We start from the raw sequence: 20082 nt of genomic DNA, 5'->3' as shown, positions 1-20082 counted from the left end.
TTTGCAGAGAAAGGATTGATGCAATATTTCAAAGGGATTTTCTAACCACACCACTCTAGTCCTCATGCCTGTCTTCTATGTTGTCTCGTTTTTAAATAGTCACCCAAAAATGTGCTCCCTGTGCTCACTGTCAAGATTGAAATATACTGTATAGAATGTGTACAATATGTGTGGGGGTCTTAAATCTCTGTGGGTTGTAGTGATCAGTTTCCACGGCTCCACAGGGTAGGAAAAGAAGGAGGCAAGACACAGGATGGGTGAATCGGTGATAAGAACAAGAGTGAAAGTGGGGTTTCTCATAATACTGAAAGAGGAAGCAAAAGCGAGGGGATAGTTCGAGGGGATTGCAGTGATGGAATGTAATGCAGTCCGGGAGCCAAGGTTAAAGCCACCGTTGTTCACGTGGCAACTGTTCTTGGACCACCGGTGACATCAGAGTGTGGCCCGCTGTCCCCACGCCTAATTTAGACTAAAGCACTGGCAGCCATAGGATCCAATGTCCCTCTTTGTCAAGTAGGAACTACTGATGCCAGCAATGACATCATCACTGATATGCACAGGAAAGCTTTTAAACCAAAGACATGCACACACACGCACACATAAACAGCAGTACACATGCATTCAGGATCCCTACAGGAATATCATCTTTACACGCTGGAAGTGCAGTCGATGTTATTTGTGTTACACCGGTGTCATGTCACAGTCCAGCCACCGTTTCTTCTTCACCGGAGAGAGAGAAGCGCGTTGCAGATGCAAAAAGGGAAACCGAGAGACACAAGAAACTCACCGTAAAGAGAGATTAAAGTTGATTTGTTGAGAAAAAAACGAAATCTTGACACACCAGAACAGTAATCCCTGCAGTCCAGCAGAGCCTTTCATACCTAAATCCATTATTACAAACACACCTCCCAGTTTATGCGACCACATTTCCATACAAACCAATGCCCATTAAATCTGATGAAAATTTCAAGGAGGATTTTTCAGAGTAAAACCCACACACCAGGAGGCCCTGTGACCGGACTTAATGAAATAGAATCAATATTTGACATTGATTGTGGGATTTTCTGAGTGTATGTTGCGCCTCAGCGGCTCGTTTATACCATAAATTTTGCAGCGCGAGGCCGAACATCAAGGGGAGGTCAACACAGGAAGTAAGAGGCTTCTAATGCTGCTCATTAGTCCTGGTTGCTAATGGGATGTTCGCCTAGAGCTGCATGATTTACAGCAGGTGTCATTCACATACAAACCCTGACAGAACAGCACGTATACAAACATTTCTTTTCTCCCTTAGATATGATATCAAGGATTCTGTTATGTATGTGTACCACTGTACAATAATGTCCGATGTAAGGAGCATCAGGTCATATAACAAATATGCTGTTACAGTATTTGTTGTATTGTAATAACTGTAGTCATATGAGTTCTTTTGCGATGCCTATTTCTCAGCATGTGAAGGAACTCAACTTTGTAAGCCAGGGGCAGAGGTTTACTATCTTTATGTTGTACATTATTCAGTTTGTGTTTCTTTGAGAGAGAGAGAGAGAGAGAGAGAGAGAGAGAGAGAGAGAGAGACAGGTTTTCCCTAAAACTTGCCCCAAGCGTATCCATCGTGCTAAACTAAGTGTTGTGGAGGCTAGCGATGTTTGTTTGCTTAGCAAAGACCCACTTTGTGAGGTGTTGGCTCGATGTGCATCACTAGCAGGGCGAGACAGAGGGGACTTATGTGCTTGTATCCCGGCTTAAATTATGAAGAGGAAGAGCTCTCCTGCTGTTAAAGGGATAACTGTAATAAATTGTTTACCTGCTGCTACGCAGCCAAGGCAACATAGCGGAAAAAGGAAAAGGATCAGTGACACCATGAGAGACACAGCCAATTAATTTGACCTTGAGCTCTTCCAGCTAAGGCAGCTAAAGCAGCCTCAAAGTGTGAAGTGTTGTTCAACCGTTTTCTTACTGAGATTTGCAGAGCAGGGGTAAATAAGTGAGAAATAAGAGTTCAGAAAGCAGGCCAATTACTGCAAGCCTGAAAGTCAGAAAACTCTTACGAATAATTCTACAACTTTTCCACATGCTGAGGAAGAAGTAAAACCGCAGTTATGAATTATACATACCAGTTCACTAAGCTTATCTATTAAAACTTTTCATGAGAGCACAACGATTTAAAATGATGACTGGCTTTACAGCACTGCAACCTCATAACAATCTAATACAGCAAATATTTGTATTTTGTAAAAATGTCTCTTACAATACAAACTGGATTATGACATGCGTTAGGAGCAACATCAGCAAAATCAAAATGCCATGTGTAGGTGTTCACCTTTCAACCTCATTTTTTTCTGGACTGCTCATTAGTTAGAATAACTTAATATGGGTTAGGGTTACCAACAGATAGGGTCTGTTTAACAGCCTTTATGCAGCTAAAGAAGAAATGCTCATGGCGCCATCTTAATCATACACTGGATCCCACATTAATGAGTTTTACAGTGTGTCCTCCTTGTGGTGGATGGGAGTTATTAGGCTTTTAAAAATAGATCTTGTTCCTACAAGGTGACGGTGTTTGCTTTTTATTACTTTATGTAATAACAATGACTAACAGACTCTTAAAATCCTGAAAGCGCATTGTTACATCGACAAACTTGAATTACCACCTCACAGTATGCAAACTAGTCAAATGCAGTTTACACTTAATGTCTGTCCAGAATTATAAAATATATGTAACGAAGATTTTAAAGGAATTTGGCCAATAAACCGGACTCTGATTGAAAGTTGGAGGCAGAACAGTAGGCAAAGCTTCAAATATGGATGTTGTTTAAAATTCTAAAACTTGGATGCTTCACACACATTTTCAACCCGACAGCACAGACGATCGATACAATCAGCCCAGTTTCAAGGTGGACACCCAAGATTGGTGTCACCACTTCAGTATCTGACCACATGTGAACACATGGTCACAACCTCCCCTTCTGTTCCTCAGTTATGGTGTTGAATAACGGCCAGAAAAGTGTTTTTGAAGAATTTTATGATGTCACATTGAAGTTTATCTTTTGGGAAAAAATGTCATCACTTGACCATTTAATCCTATTAGATAATTACAGTCAAATTTGTCCAGATTAGTGCAGGGATTCTTGAGTTATGACCAGAAACATGTTTTGTGGGATCAAATTAACCTTGACCTTTCACCTTTAACCACCAAATTTGAATCAGTTCATTCTTCAGTCCAAAAGAGCATTTGTGTCCAATTCTATGAACTTACCCCAAACATTTCTGAGATATCAAGGTTACGAGGATGGGACGGACAGACGAGCAACCCAAACACATAATGCCAGCAGCCATGGCTGTCGCCACTATGGAGGAACAAATATATTATCATCTGATATCATTAACATTAAAATAGTTAAAATAAAAACAAGTTAATAAATCCCTTCAAACAGAACTTTTCGGTGACACTAGGAACAGTAAAGTCACTGATAAAGAATTGAATATACTCTAGATTCACGGAAAGTAGGAAGTATTTCAAGAGTTTCTGCTGTAACCAACATGTCCGATGTTACCCTGATGATCTGAAAGTAGCTTTTTGGGACCGCACCACGGTCCTACTGACTCCTGATTCTTGTACGTTCTAAAGCCGGTAGCATTTGCAGTATTTTCTCAGAATCGGCTACATGCAATATTGTATGTTTTCTAACTTCGACCTTTTTGAAGGGGTCTGATTTTGAGTCAGAACTGTGCCACAAATATTATTTACTAAGTTAATATATGCATGGTTTTACAGCTGATCCACTTCACAGTACACTAATGCTGAACAGTACTTCTGTTAGTAATGGGATTATATCCAAGAATGCCAATGTGTTCCTGTTTAATTGTTTGTTCACTCTTTATTGGATTTGCGTGTTAGCACAATACAGTATGCCACTCATCCTCCCACTGTGTCACATCATGAGCACTGATCATTATTTACTGCATTGTTTTGTGTTACTTGCACAAATTCTTCTTCTGTATCCTGCTCTGCCAAAATAGGAGCTGGCTGCAGTGACTCATAAGCTGCATTAGCCTACATAGCAAAGTTAGAGTGCTTTGTGATGTAGCATGGATGAAACTAATGACTGATGTCATCACTGATTCATTTCAAAGTCATTTGTCTGGCTAACAAAGGATTTGTTTTGTCTACATTTACAAATTGTCTGTAAGTAGTGAAATGAAAATATTTCCAGAGGCCAAAGAGCCAGCTTCAGGTAGCTTGTTTTGTCCAGCTAATGGTCAAGTTTCCAATTTACAGTCACATATAACAGAGAAAAGCAGAAAATCTTCACCGTTGAGATATTTGCATTGTTTGCTTGAACATTGTTTGCTTGGTTGCTTGAACAAATATCAAAATTACAGATTTTCCAACATTAGTTAATTATTTCTAAACTTGGAAGTCAATAATGCCACACAGGTGCAGGCACAACTCTTTTGCATGTTTTCTGTCTGGCCTGTTAGTTGAGTCAATTGTTAATGTGAGCAAGGAAGTACATATTACTGCTCCAATCTACTTGGTTTAAAGGGTTCTAGCTCGTCATAACTTACAGCTGATTTGTCATTATGAATGCATGCATGAGAAATAATATTAGTTGCAATACTGCTGCTAATTCCCCAAACAGGGAGTTCAAAGGTCACCGTCAACCACAGTGCTGGTGTGGATTTGGTGCCTTGCACATCCAGCAGGGAAAATACTTGCCTACATGGAGACTTAATCTGGGTCTTCGGCTGGAAGGGCAGCTTCTCATCTGACTAAACCACTTCATGCTCCCTCATGTGAATTTTTCATGTGTGCAGATTTGCAAGTAAATCAGCCCCGGGGTCTGTTAGCAATGTCATTATCAACAAATGTTTGGTTGTAATTTTTGTCTCTTGCGGTGTCTGCTCATGTATCTCCAACCCTGTAATTCTCTCATCCCCACACTGTCATCCCACACACTGGTCTGTAATAACCACGCAGCAGTATACTTAACCCATGTAGTGCAAAAGAATCATTTCAACTACTGAGAATTCACCGTCCATGTGTTGGTGCAACACCAGAGGTTCCCCTTTCACCTCTCCTCCTCCTGCTGCTCTAGGTGTTGAAGGCAGTGTCTTTAATACCACTCAATGTAAGGAGGATTCCGGATATTTCTAATAGGATTTGATGTCTATCTTTAGTCAGGATATAAAAAGGTTACTCACTCCTTCCCTCACATGATCAAATATATGACACACTTTTTTTGGCCGCTTCCCTCCACCTGCATGGAAATACCTCTTAGTGTTTGTGGAAATGTTGCAGTGGCTTATCGTCTTATACACACAGATTTGATAATCCTATACCTGCTCCAGCGCAGCTGTTCTGATTACCTGATTTGACCGGACCATAATCCGGAGGATCAAACTGACTCACATCACACTGTTTGCCAACACAGGCATTGGACACAGAAACACAAACATAAAAAGTCATTACAAAATGAGAAATTCAAAACAGACATATGACTTCATAGAAATTGAGTATTTTCTTGGGAAATGTAAACAATATTAATTTCTTTCTTTACCTGTTTTAAGATTTTTTTTTTTTGGACATCTTAGTTCTCAAATGATGTATCCTAATCACTTTGGTGATCCCCAGATTTTCCCTTCAGTACTGTCAGGTCAGAATTGATTTAGTTTATGACTGAAAACCTGCAAAACTGCCATTTCTATCAAACTCAGAGGTACTTTAGTGTTAATTAGCACATTTGAATGCCAAAACATTAAACAAAGATTGCACACCAGGTGGATATTAAAATGCAAAAGCATCAGCATTTCGGCATTGTCATTGTGAGCATAATAACATGCTGACATTAGTATTTAGCTCAAAGCACTGCTGTGCCAACAAGTTCACCCTCACGGAGCTGCTGGCGTGGCCATAAACTCTTAGTCGTGTTCTAAAATATTTGCTAATTTGTTTTATCAGGGGACTTTTAAAATAACATCTGTTTAAATTTTGTTCCTGCCGTCCTACACTTTCATCTCTCCCTCACTACTGTGGAGCTGATTGCTTGCATTCATCTGTGTGTGCCTGTGTTGCAAGTGTGTCCTCATTTGGATTAATTAAAGGAAATCTCCCGTGAAGATTGGGGGCGTCCCAATCTGGCCTTCTCAAGGACAGGCAACCTATCAATAATACCCGAGCCTCCACCCCAGCCTACACTACCACCCACTCAGATGTACACACACGCACACACACACACACACACACACACACACACACACACACACACACACACACACACACACACACACATACCTCATTCTAACACCATGGAAACAGTCACCCAGTGCCGCTCCCAACCCTGGTGATCACCACTCTCATTTGCTGTGGAACAAAGGCTGTGAAACTCTGTCTGCTATTACAGCTCCCTTATCAGCGCGTCCTGCTTGCCTCAGCCTCGAAGCAGCTCTGAGCTCAATTGCTCAGTCATTCATACCACTTTTTTTTTTTTCTGTCACATTTCTATTGTAGTGTGTTGGCTGTTCTTTTGTTGCCGAGAACCACCGAGTATGATCCAGCATGAGTCATTACTAAAGTAAACATCATGGCACATTGCGAGGGAGAGAGCAGCATGTGTGAGGGGTTGCCCTGCTAAGATAATTGCTGAAATCACTCTCAGGTGTGTAATTTGTACATGTGCAGATGTAGCTGTGTATCATAAACCTTCAGTAGCAAAATAACATATCAAAGGTCCTTAAAAAAAAAAATAAATAAATAAAAAAAAAACTGTGATGCTTCAGCTATTTCTGACAGCCGCCCTTCAGACAGGAGAGCCGGGGATCCCATTCACAAGTTTCTATGGTTACGGAGGCAAGCGTCAATATGTAATTGACACCATGGTTGCTGAGCTTCTCTCTCTCCCCGGGAGCAGTCAAGGTGTTGTGTGGTAATTGGGATGAAGAGGGTCCAACTGAAATTAGAGTTCAAATTAGAGCTGTGCAGAGCTCACTGTTTAGAGCATTAGCAGTAAGACAGAGGCAATAGAACAATATGATTTCATTAAAAGTTGGGTTTTTATGTCTTTATGTATTCTTAATTACTTCTTTCTTTGCATGCTTTTTTTCTGGGTGTTTGTTGGTCTTGCTTGTCTGAAGTTTGTTTATTTACTTTTGCACTTGCTTGGCTGCTCTTGTGCCCGCCTTGTTTCTCCTCCCGCATCAGTCTTGCTCATGAATGTATTCATGCAAACATCATCAGGGTGAATCTCATTAGAAAGGAAACCATGTTGTCAGTTGGCTCAAGGAAAACACAGTTCGATTCATATTTACCCCGGTTTCCCAGAGAATAGACCGAAAAAGATATGCAAAAAAAATATGAGGCAATGCGTAGGAATAAGGGTATGTGCATATGTTTGTGTCAATGGCTTTACATCAGACATTGATGGAGGCTCCTGCTTGGCCCTGGAAGTGAAGCTGAAATCAGCCAAAACACAATGTGGAATAGTCAGACAGTCCGCACATCGGGATGATTGTGTTGAGGTGGATGCTGGATACTGATGTTGCCGGGAATATAAATGAAGGGCAGTGCAAGTTAAGGCTCAAGGTTGTGCTTTCTTCTGTATACTTGATTAGGCTTAGCTGACTCCTAAGTGGCCGCAAATCTTTCTGCAGCAATCCCATCTGGGAGACCAAGGAGGCGATACGGAAAAGAAGGAGTTGTGCTTTTGATTCTTTGCGAGAAGGATACAGGAAATAGCCAATGGATTATCAGAACTCCTCCGTGGAGCTTTGAAACTTATCTTAAAACTTTCTCCACACCTCCAACAGGAAGGAGGGGCTCCCTCTTGTGGACAGTGAAACTACAGCCCAACACGGGGCTCTCTAATGTCTCTCGAACCTGAGGTCAATTACAGATCAGGGAATCACCACTGGACTAATACCCCCAGGTGTCGGAGTATACTTTAGCATTGAACATCCGAAAATGTTCCTCACCGTGGTACCACCACTTGAAAGAAAAGTTTCTCCACAACCGCTAAATGTTCTCATATTGTTGGCATTCATGATGGCATTCATAGAGGCTGACAGTTTTTGCTTTGAATTCCAATGCACCAAGTAACCTCTCTTTACCCTGAAATCCGTCTCCGTCATCCCGCTGCTCAAAGGACTTGTGCGGATTGCTCAGAATGGTAAACGGCTCGGCAGCACAGAAAAAACAATGTTTAAATCACAAAGCTGCTTTCTGCTCGACGTGCGTGAGGAGTGCTGGGAGACATCTCCATGGTTACACAGTTTGACTCAGACAGCAAGGTGACGCGTAGTCATTGAGGATAACGGATAGAGGTACGAGAGGAGAGGGGAAGGAGAGAAAGTGGGGAATTGTCTTTTTCATTTGAGAGCGTAGTGCTGAGAGCTATAGGCGCCTGCTGAGTGCAGCTAAATGTGACCGTGTTTTGGAATGAGAGAATGCAGATTGTGAGAGCAAGAGGTAGAAAGGGCATTTTACAAGCACTTGTGTGTGTGTGTGTGTGTGTGTGTGTGTGTGTGTGTGTGTGTGTGTGTGTGTGTGTGCATTTGCCTCAGTTCATATGTGTGTGGGAGGTGTAGGGAAGACTACGTTTTTTTTTTTCCTGTGAGGTTTTCCCAGTCTTATCTGTGAACGAAAGGCACCCAGGAGAGGTGACAGGAGAAAATTCGTATTTTGAGTAAATTTCTGGAACGCCCCACACACAGTTATGCAACTTCACCACCACCGTCCCATCCTCCCTCAGCCTCCGAGATTAGATGGATGATGTTATCGGGAGACTCGGGGGTAGAGGGGAGCAGGGCACTTGTAAGAGATCCTTCCCGTGTTGTTATCTTGCAGCGAGCTCTGGAGCAGCCGAGCTCGCTGCAAGGTATTTGCAGCACTCAGCGCATCATGAATATTAACTGTTACATGGTTCGCGCTGCGTATTTGTTTCTCCCGTCTCCCTCTTGTCTGTGGCTCGAGGAAGTGTTGATTCTGGTGCATCAGCCGGTGTGATTAACACAGTGATCACTACTCAGGCGCAGGGGCTAGTGCACTTAGCGGTAATTATACTTTGCCCTGCTGACTGCTCTCTCCGGCTCTTTCTCTGTCACACATGAAGATACACTGCCCTGCGGGAACACACAACTACTCAGCTGAAAATTACTCAAAGCATAAGAAACTTCGACTGTAATTATGTTGTTTTTCTCTGGTGTTATGGCTTTTGATGCTTTATACAAAAGAAGAATTATCTTTGCGCATGCAGATGCAGTAACATGAGCGTGTGTGCAGATATCAAATTTGCATACGGATATACAATATCTTGTGTGTACTGGAAAAGCCCTCGTGTGCATGTCCGTGTGCGTCGGAGTGTGTGAATGCTGTGGAGGGTGCTGGCTGTATCTCCGGTCTGCCTTCTGTTCTCTTCTCTCAGGAGGGGGATGTTAGAGGCACATAGGTTAATAATGTTGTCACGTCATAAGGGCCAGAGGCTTGTTCTCCCCAGAAATGCAGAAACACATGTGCACACAACCTACTGTATACATACAAACATATACACATGCACACCGACTTTTCCATGTCCACCCAGCAATGGAAGGACTTCATTTAGATTGTTTCTAATTTATATATCTAGATCATCATCAGGAAGATGTATTGCAATGGTAAGACATTGCCAAAGAGACGGAAGACAAAGGCATAGGAACAAGCAGACCTCATAGCTCATAGCGAGCTCTCATATTTTACCAGCAGTGGAATTACTTTTATTGGATTTTCTTCCACTAGAAGTACTGTCTTTTGTTTATTATGGGGATTTTAAACTTGTTATGAATTATTTTTATTTCATGAGTGATTTCTGCTCTCATATCTTTGTAATTTTTACAGTGTAAAAGGAGAAACGGCAGCTTTGTGTCTGTCTCAGCCTGCTCCTGCACTGCCAGGTTTGCCTGTTTGTTTCTCTCTGGCTCCCTGTATTTCTTCCTGACATTTGTGTTGTGAAAGTCACGGGCCATGATTGGCTGCAAAGTGGCTAAGAGGGCAATAGTGTGGGACAGATTACAGAGGAAGGACGGAGAGACCCAGACGAAAAGTGCACGATTGGTGCGATTTAAAGTTTGCCCGAAGTGAAAGAGCTCCCAGTGTTGATCTCACTAGGAGCCGTCAAGACATCATCCTAAAATTCAAGTTTGTTCTTTGCATTGTAGTCTATGTCATTATAGTCGCACTGTGCATGACTTTCCTCTCTGCCCTTCCTGGGAGGCCTGGTCTCGGCGGGAACCACTTTTACAGCCAACGATTAATTCACAAAACTGCTGAGTCGTCGATGGAAATAGCAGCACCACACTGTGGGATATCTTCTTCTTCTTTTTTTTTTAAAGACTAATGAAGTATTGTTCAACTGCAATCATATCTGTCCTGAAGACTGTATGGGATGAAGAAATCTGATAACCGAGGTAGAGGGCTACGTTACAGGATGCACATATGGACTAAGCGTTAGGTATCTATTTCGGTCAGCGGATGGCTCAAGGATCCCATCAGAGCTTTAAATAAATTCATCAATACTCTTGATTGAGAAAAGAGAGTTGCCGAATTTCTCTCAAGGTTGAGTCCAGAAATGGCCCACCTACTGTACCTTGTGACCTGTAGCATTTGAAATGCTGGAGTTGCACGTGCGATTGCAAATTTATTGTGTGGCAGCTCGCTCATAAATGTTTGAATTTACCTGAGTGCTGCTGCGCTGCGCTGGGACCTGAAAAAGCTGTACTGGTCAGCATTGCTGGGTGTCACTCACTCCTAATTGGCCTTTCTGTTTACTCATTAATATAGATCAGAGGTTCCCAGACCTTTCAGACCATGTACCACCGTGTACCAAACCAAATCTTTAATGTATCACCTGTCACTGCAGATACCAATTTTTTTTTTTTTTTTCATAAAATGCAATTTTATGATTTAACCATGCAAGAACCTCGGAAAGGCTACATTCAAACACGAAAAGACAAATCAAAAAATACATTGAAATTATTAGAGCATTCACAATAATCCCTTAAAATCCGCCTTCCAGTGTTATCGTTTGTCTTTCAACTGTTTTTTAGACATTGTAGGTATTTTAAAATTCCACTCATTCTGCTTGCTGATATCAACGACTGAATGAAGAGATCCGACTGCGTCCTGTGAACGTTGGCCGTGTTGGATGTCACGCCGCCTAGCTGAGCACGTTTTATTTTTTAAAATGGTTTGTCTTCCTCCTCTTGTTAAGTCCCATATGCCTGCAGTGTTTGGCAAAAGTTGGGAAGAGTGGTATTTCGTCTCAAAGTTGCAGGTAGGCTGTGTTTACCATGAACCAGAGTCTGACTGCATCATCACAGAAGAAGTCAGACTCTTCTCTGTACTGTTTGCCAGCTCGCAGGACTCATGGGTCTATATACGCTGGCACATTTCCCTCCCAGTGTTCTTGTTACGATGAGTTAGAAACAATCTTAATGGCATTCGTGTAATATGTCATTTGAACAAACACCGAAGGAGGAAATGTCAGTACACTGTGTCAGCTAATCCGTGATTTTCTATGTATGATATTTCAATCTGCTAATCACCGGCATGTCACTCAAGCAAAACTCCTCTGAGCTGTAATGGAGCACCGCATGCTGACACACTGTAACTGTGCTGCCGCTTCTGTGCAGGCGTGTTTGTGCGACTACTGGCCCGACGGATGAACGCACTCTATAAATATTTCATACTAGCCCACTTTCTTCACTGGCTCGACAAAAAACAAAGAAAGTAACACACAAACAAACACTTCAGTATAAATAAAGCCGGGAAAAAAGTGAAAGGGCTTTGAGGAGGAGGGTGAAAACCATAAGAACCGTGTGTTTTACAAGAATGGAAAGAAAAGCAGACAGATTGAAGTTTAGTGAAGAGATTGAAGAAAATATTGTATCTACACAGGTAATAAACTCCCCCAGTGGAAGAAAGTTTGGATGGTGGAGGGACAGTCCTCAATACTAGGGTAGCGTCAGTCAAAATGGGATTGTACTATTTATGTATTGGTTCTTTTTATATTTGTTTACCTTTCCTATTGTGGTTAAAAATAAACACTGCGGTAACAAAGGGTGGCGGGTGGCCTGCAAGCAGATGAGAACCGCTTATTGATTAAGGTTCCTCTCATATGCTGTCAGCCCACTCAATAATTTTTTGTGCTGCTGAATGAACCCTCAGTACATAAGACTGGCTGAAACCCTCTGGTTTCTGCTGCTGCGTGCCTCCAGCAAAAATAATATGACAGTGAGAGAGAGTTCCGCGTATCTTATTGATGTTACCGAAGGCTTTTAAAAAACAGTCCACAAGAAAAATTATTGACATGCAGTTCGTCTCTCACACTGATTGTAAGGCACCTCAGAGGCTGACCCTGGAATTGTGATTTAATCACATCAGGACGATACTCATTGACAAAGGTTTGCAAACACGGGGGGACACAAAATATGCTCGCGCTGACTGATGACAAATTACATTGTAAGTGACACGGTATGGCAATGCTACATTATGCCAAGATGGATGGGTTAAATTTACTGCAATTATTGACCGCACCGAGAGCTGATGAAGGTATATGAGCAGCTCAATAGTTTTTTCATGAAATAATAAGTATTCATTATTAAGCACCCAAATCCCTCTGGAGTCTCCAAAGATAGCTCACCAGATGGACACTGCCATGGTCTATTTTTATCGGATTTCGTTGCAAAGTTGTGATGAAGGTTTGGGACTTGTTTCTGTTGCTTATTGAACCAGTTTCAATGATTTCATTTGGACCCGTGTGTAATTTGTTTCTCCAGTGCTTTTATGAACTCAGTTATCTTGTTTGCAGACTAATGGCTTTAGAATTGAGGTCCAAAACATAATAACTGTAGCATTCCCCCAAACCTCTCTGAACCTTGGAAGCTCGGCAGAACAAAACACTTGATGGCCACCAAATATCCCAATCTCTTTCTGTTTCTCTCTCTCTGTCTCTGTCTTTGGAAAGCAGCCACAGTAAAGGCACTCATCCAGCAGAATCTTGACAGAGTGGTGCGGTAACGGAGGGCGTCTCTCCCTCTCTCTAGTTGTTAATTAATGTTGGGTCTCTCTAAGGGTGCATGTATTCAAGTTATACTCTACCTGTCCCTGCCTTATAAATCTTGATTAAAGCATCCGAGCCAGGTTCCTTAATAATGCCATAATAATGCTCAGTTCCGTCATTAATTGTTGGTAATGGCTCACTAACAGAATTTGTGCACATTTAGGAGTCATACCTTGCCATTTACGTCACCTTAAACCCATTTCCAGTATATGGAACCGGGGATGTGAATAATGAAGCACGGTTTGCCCACAGGTACATGTGAACTTAGTGCAGTAATCAATTACTTAAATGCTACAATTTGTGACTTTTACATACGAATAAACGTCCATTTCATTCAAGTCCTGACCACACGAGTTCACACAATGCTGGTTAAACGTGTCAGGCGTTCCCGCACTGTCCAGATGAACGCATACTGGACATGCTCTATGGACGCACCATGTATGCCAGACTTCAGACAGCTAAGCTGGCTAACTTTGGGTTTATCCCTATGATAACTTAAATGTGGATAAATTCAATCCTGTGTCTCTTCTAAGATTTCCAAATGTTATCAGTTCTAATTCTGATGAGTCATTACCTTTGCGGTTGTAATGCTTAAAATAATGTATCAATCCACCGTTCTACAAACAGCAAATGTAGTGACAGAGTAAGCTACAGCTGAGCCTATGATGTAAACACAGGGTTATATAATTACTCTCACTGGCAGAAGGATGGAGACTAAAGTTACACAGTGCAGGTTCAACCAATTATACTTTGTTTTAACGAAACTGTGTTACCATGTGCCGCACAACACCCGTGCGGCCCTTGATGGAATCATCACACTAGAAGAGATACAGCGATCCCAGAAGATGAAATACCACGCAAGTCCTGGGATCAATTCACATTACCATAGCCATAATCGCCTGGATTGATTCCGCTGCAAAAAATTATCATACCTGAGGAATGGCTCAATTTGTACAGCACAAATTGATGACACAGTGGGGGAGGGAGGTCAGCGGGGACCTCAGAGGTGGATCATGGTCCATGAGAGCTCTGAGCTGGGATATCAATACGGGCTCGCTGGGCTTGGCTCAGTGTCCATAATGTGATGTGTACGCAATCAATAGCCTCCCCCGAAGCTAGTAAACGGGCCGCTATTGTGGCGCAGGGAATCTTTCTTTCTCACGAAATCTTTCCTGAGTAAGGAACGATGTGAATGCAGGCAGACGACGAGATGCAGGAAGTGGGGTGTAACTGTGCGACCACAGGGCTTGTCAGTGATGACAGGACATTTAGAGAGGAGAAAGTGCCCCTATTGACTGCTTCCTGTGGGAACTAAAAGAGGATGGGAAAAGGTGATTCTTGCAATTTCACAAGTCGTGCTTCAGATGACAGGTGGCTGAGGAAGTAAATCAAGAGAGGCTCAGAAGAGAGACTCGAGAGGGCTCTTAACATCATGACTCCTGTGTGTGTTCTCTTCTGGATCAGCTTCACACTTCCACCTCGGGTCGCCCGGGGAATCTAATGCTGCTTTAAAGGAGCTGTGGAGTGAAATGGTGGTGGTGGGGTTGGGTGTTGGTGTCTGAAGCACATTCAATTCCTTCATACAAAGGAGATGTTTTCCCAAAACTACTTTTACAAAGCTGTCCCTTGACGAATCGAGCCACCTGTCACTCGTCACGTGATCGTTTCTCAATGTGTTTCATAATGTGCTCAGGAGAAAAGAGTATTGAGGGAAGTCATCAGAGTATTGAATAAAAATTATCTCTCTTTGTCCATCTGCCTCAAAGTTAAGCAGCTCTCTCATGCACAGTCATGCTCAGCAGTCTCTGCTGAGGTACAGTTGGTGGAGAGAAAGTGCAGCACGGGCAACCGAAGCATGCCTGATTGGCTAATCATCTAAGCCAATCAGGTCTCCCAACTGACCTGACCATGACCTGACTGCTGCTTAATGATCCTGATGGTCAAAACCTTCCCAGGCAGACACAGTGGGAGAAGGACAGATTGAGACAGGCTGTTAAAGAAAAGCCTGTTAAAGAAACCCTAGCCTACGTATGTATGCGTGTCCATTTTAGTATAATATCTTGGCCTATTTCCTGTCTGTGTGTCACCTGGCCTTACTGCGCCTTGTCCGTTGTTTTAATGCACAGCTCACAGCATTGGAGGCTATACTTAATGCCGTCACACGTGCAAATCAGGGGCAAAGAAGATCAAAGAAGTCCCATACTAAAATAAATACTCCCACTCAATTACAATAGGTTAATGCAAGCCACCTCAGTATTGCTCATCATCCCCACACTCAAACACCAGTTGTGGTGTCCATGAGCAAAGGGTGCCAGCTTGGGTGTGTAAAAGTGAGACCGCAGGGGTGTGGGTCAGTGAAAAAATGAATCACTCCCTTTGTCTGTGCGTGTGAGTGTGTTTGTGTGCGTGCCCACACGTCCATTCATTCAGCTGTTCGTCGTGCAGTTTTAAAGTGCAGAGCAGTAGAAGATTAACTGTCTCCTCTCAGGCGGTCAAAGTGAATCTAAATAAAGATGAGTTGACCTCATAGGAATGAGTTACCTTTTGCCTGTATTTACACCACATTTTCACTGTATCTGAAAAATCTGCTTCGTAAGCGACACAATTTATCGCCAGTAAGCCTATAAACTGAGCAGAAATCGTATCTTATGCTCTTACCTCCTCGTCTACGTTGTTTGTGTTCAGCAACACAAGCAAAGGTCTTCTGATTGAGTGGCTTGGCAGCGGGAAGTAAGCAGTGAATGAGCTTGCCAAAGAGTTCAGGGTTATGGAAGCAATCCTTACTATGACTCCACACTCTTGCAGCTCAGCGCCAGGCCTGCCCGAGTTGCCTCACTTAGCTGCTAATAGGTTTAACCTAATCAGTACCAGCATTCATTTACTGATAACACTTCCTCTGCTGAGCCATGACACCACCTTCTCTGTTTTGTTCTCTGACTCACTTAATAGAGGGAATCCTCCTTGATAAGAAAAACATCTTTTTTGCCTGTGTATTTGTACATCTCAGGAAATGTCATTAGCCACTTTTTTTTCCAGAGCATCAGTGCTACATACAGACTAATGGACAGACCGTCAAAATGGCTGACCCCTAAACACTGTGAAATCCTTGAGCTTTATCTCTACGCTATATTTGCTAATATGTGATATTTGCTAAATTAATGAAGTCTCAAAGGGGATACAGTGAGTTTCTCCTGACTGCACAGTGTAAATTTATGGAAGATCATCAGTGTGTTCTGCAACTTAATGTGCTTTGTGATTAGTATTCAGGGGCCCTTGTTTTCCTATCTTGACTGAGACTCTTCAATCTTTGTTCATTAGATTTTAATAGGTTTTATATTGCTTAGGTCATCGAGGACTTCGCACAAAAGAATACTAATTTTTCCATGCACTGGATGGAGTTTAGGTTATGATGCAAGACTGTACTGGGCAGAGAAAAAAAAAGGGCATCAACTAAATCCAGCAGCAGTGAGAGAAGTTGTATCTATGATTGCAGTGCAAGACATGGAGAGATAGAACTCATCACATCATTCAAAGTGACATTCAAACACTGTCTTCCCCTCGATATATATTGCTCACACACTCATTTTTAGAAAGATCAAACCTCAGTCAGAACATCTGAGCCCAGATTTATTCAATCAGGGTAAATAAATCCTGTAAAGGTAAAGGAGCTGTTGGCGAAACACAGGCTCATTCTGGGCTGACCTCCCTGAGAGCCGGATGCAGGATGTTCTTACCCATCTCTTTACGAAACACAAGGCACAGGAAACAATGCTTTCACTGTAAATGTGACAAGAACAAACAATACAAGTTTTCAAAACTTTACTCTTTATCAATTGAAAGCAATTAGTATTTGTTTTAATGACAGGCAGAGGGAATTTTAAAATGTTGCCAACAGGTGGAGCCAAAATCCTTTTATCTTTTTATCTGGCATAGATGAGATTCCTCTCTCTCTCTGTCTGTCTCTCTCTCTCTCTCTTAGACACGCGCACACACTCACACACACACTCACACACACACACGCCTTTATTTCTAAAATAGCTTTCTGGCCTAGTTGTTTCCCCCTTATTTAAATGTACTTCTTATCCAATAAATCTTTCCTGCAGTGCTGCATTCACTCAAAGGTCTAATCACTCATTGCTACCTCCAGTCGTTTAACATTATCTCGCTACCCTCCAAAGTCCTTTATGTACACTGGCATGTCTTATATTCTTTATATGCGTAATGGAGTGCTCACCTATGTTCTGGAACCCTTCCACAGTGCCTTTTAAGCAAAGACAAACACTCCATTATGTTCTTATCATTTACTGTACGCTCAACACCTTTCAGCCCTTATTTATGCATTTTTCTGTCCTTCATGCAAATCAGACACTTGTGATTATTCAGCGTGTATCCCCCATCTGCCACAAACAAATAAGCTAAAAAAGCCGTAAAATGTGGACTGTGAGAGACAAAATAGTAGATTAACAAAGAATCCCTTTAAAGTTATCATGGAAATCATTTTTAACATGAACATGGGTAGATTTCTTGGAGTTGAACTAATATCATATTCTTTTCTGTTCTCTCCTTTCAGATTCTAGCCATCATATCCATCCTGTTTATCGTCCTCTCCACCATCGCTCTGTCCCTCAACACCTTACCAGAGCTCCAGGTCATGGATGAGTTTGGTCAGGCCAACGACAACCCCCAGCTGGCCCACGTGGAGGCCGTGTGCATCGCCTGGTTCACCATGGAGTATCTCCTTCGCTTCCTCTCCTCTCCTAACAAGTGGAAGTTCTTCAAAGGCCCGCTGAATGTCATTGACTTGCTGGCCATCCTGCCCTACTACGTCACCATCTTCCTAACAGAGTCCAACAAGAGCGTGCTACAGTTCCAAAATGTACGCCGCGTGGTGCAGATATTCCGAATCATGAGAATATTGAGGATCCTGAAGTTGGCCAGGCACTCCACAGGGCTCCAGTCTCTAGGATTTACGCTGAGAAGGAGCTACAATGAACTGGGGCTGCTTATTTTATTTCTTGCCATGGGCATCATGATATTTTCCAGCTTGGTCTTCTTTGCTGAGAAAGATGAAGATGCCACCAAATTTACCAGTATCCCGGCCTCGTTCTGGTGGGCCACCATCACCATGACTACAGTGGGCTATGGTGACATTTACCCACAGACTTTACTTGGAAAGATTGTGGGAGGACTGTGCTGTATTGCAGGAGTGTTGGTCATTGCCCTGCCGATCCCCATTATTGTCAACAACTTCTCTGAGTTCTATAAGGAGCAGAAGAGGCAGGAGAAAGCCATCAAGAGGAGGGAGGCGCTGGAGAGAGCCAAGAGGAACGGCAGCATTGTGTCAATGAACCTTAAAGACGCCTTCGCCCGCAGCATGGAACTGATGGACGTGGTGATAGAGAAAGGAGAGGACAAAGCTTCCCTTGACAACCACCTATCGCCCAGCCGCTGGGGCAGCTCAACCAGGCATGCGTCCTCCGAAACCAACCTCAAATCCCCAGATAAAAGAAACCCGGACTTTCTGCCGCAAAACTCCCCCCAGCGTATCATCACCACCACCGGAAGTCCGCAGCTCACAAACAGAACCCCACAGCACCTTAATGTTCAGAAACTGGAGGAGATGTACAACCAGATGACCAGGTCACAGTCCTTCACCAATCTCAACACTACAAGCTCCATGAGCACTCTGAGCACATTGATGACTGCCCCCGCCTCTCCGAAGAAATCTCACAGCCCGGACTTTACATTAAAAGAGGAGGTGGAGCTGGAGATGGAGGAAGTGGAGTCCTTGCCTGCAGATAACTTTGCCAGCTCTTCAGGGGACTTCAGAAAGCAGGGCTCCAACTCAGGTGAGGAGGATGCTGGGCCGTGTCGGATCAGACACCCGAGAGCCCCACCCAATCTGGATCTGAGCCAGCTGAGAGCCAACGCTGCCCTGAGTTCTCCTGGCATCATATTCAAAGATGGCCTCTATGAATCCGTCAACCCCGGTGATGGATCAGAGCTCTTCAACAGTGCTGCAGAGAATATCCAGAGCTCTACAAGAGGGGATAACCCCCTAAATATGAAAGGGGTGAAGGCCAACTTCACCAAAACCTCTGCTGAGGGCCCTCTAACACCACCCAGTACTACCTCTCCTGGAGAAATCAGCTCCAGCATCCTGGAAGACGAGTCCCCGGAGGGAGAGACGTCACCGCTCATCCCCAGTTCAGAGGAGCTGCGCCCAGTCATAGAAGAAGTCTCCTGCCCGCTGTTGCCAAAGACGCTGGTGGTAGACACCCCACCCGGTGATGAAGATCAGTCCACGGAGAACCATGAGGAGAAGCATCTGATGGAGGTGGCGGGTGCTGCGGTTGGGCCCTTGTCACCCAAGGCGGCAGCACAAAACTGCACCCAAGGTGCGGTCGGGGTAGGCGAGGAGGTTAAGGCTGACAGCAACCAAAGTGGACACAAAGTAGAGAACCACATGTTTACATCAGATATCCACCTGATCCCCGGGGACGGCAGCCTCTCTCCAACCTGTGAAACCAGCATGTGAATGTAGGGGAAGCTGATCTGCATCAACCTCAGCCTGGTGTGTGGGAGAGCAGGAGGGGGAAAAGTCAAGGTTGTAGTGAAAGATATTTTTGCATGGCATGACAAGTCTCTTTTACTTGTGTTGTTGTGTATTGCTGAAAAAGAAACTGCAGCGCTTTGCGCAGATTTGAGAATGACTTCGGAACAAACAGTGGGCTCAAAGAGTAGGCCCGTCATTAGCTAATGTAAACACAGGTCCTCCCAATGTACATAATGACAGTCTCCTTTTCTAGCAATAGAGAGAAATGCACAGAGGGACTTATCTGTAAAAAGCATGCTTTGAAAAAAAAAAGACATATTTTACGGTGCTTAGTTTGCTGAAAGCGCTCCACTGTAAATACTAGGACATCGAACGCAAGGACAATGCACAGGATGGCAAAGGAAGACTGTCACTGAAGGTACAAGTGTTTGCAATGTG

General features: G+C 43.3%; 1 protein-coding gene across 1 annotated transcript in view; it reads left to right on the top strand.

Moving 5' to 3' along the window:
* Positions 1 to 20082, top strand: part of LOC138199513 (potassium voltage-gated channel subfamily B member 2-like) — an 85018-nt gene extending 64936 nt beyond the window's left edge. The window contains exon 3 of the mRNA XM_069151648.1: positions 17659 to 20082. Coding sequence (XP_069007749.1) covers positions 17659 to 19626 — 1968 coding nt within the window. The 3' untranslated portion in view covers positions 19627 to 20082. The remainder of the gene's footprint in view (positions 1 to 17658) is intronic.

Source organism: Embiotoca jacksoni, unplaced genomic scaffold, assembly GCF_022577435.1.
Source record: "Embiotoca jacksoni isolate LCO1_2020_lvr unplaced genomic scaffold, fEmbJac1.0.p SCAF_17, whole genome shotgun sequence".
Lineage (NCBI taxonomy): Eukaryota > Metazoa > Chordata > Actinopteri > Embiotocidae > Embiotoca > Embiotoca jacksoni.
This window is presented reverse-complemented; position numbering and strand designations above follow the sequence as displayed.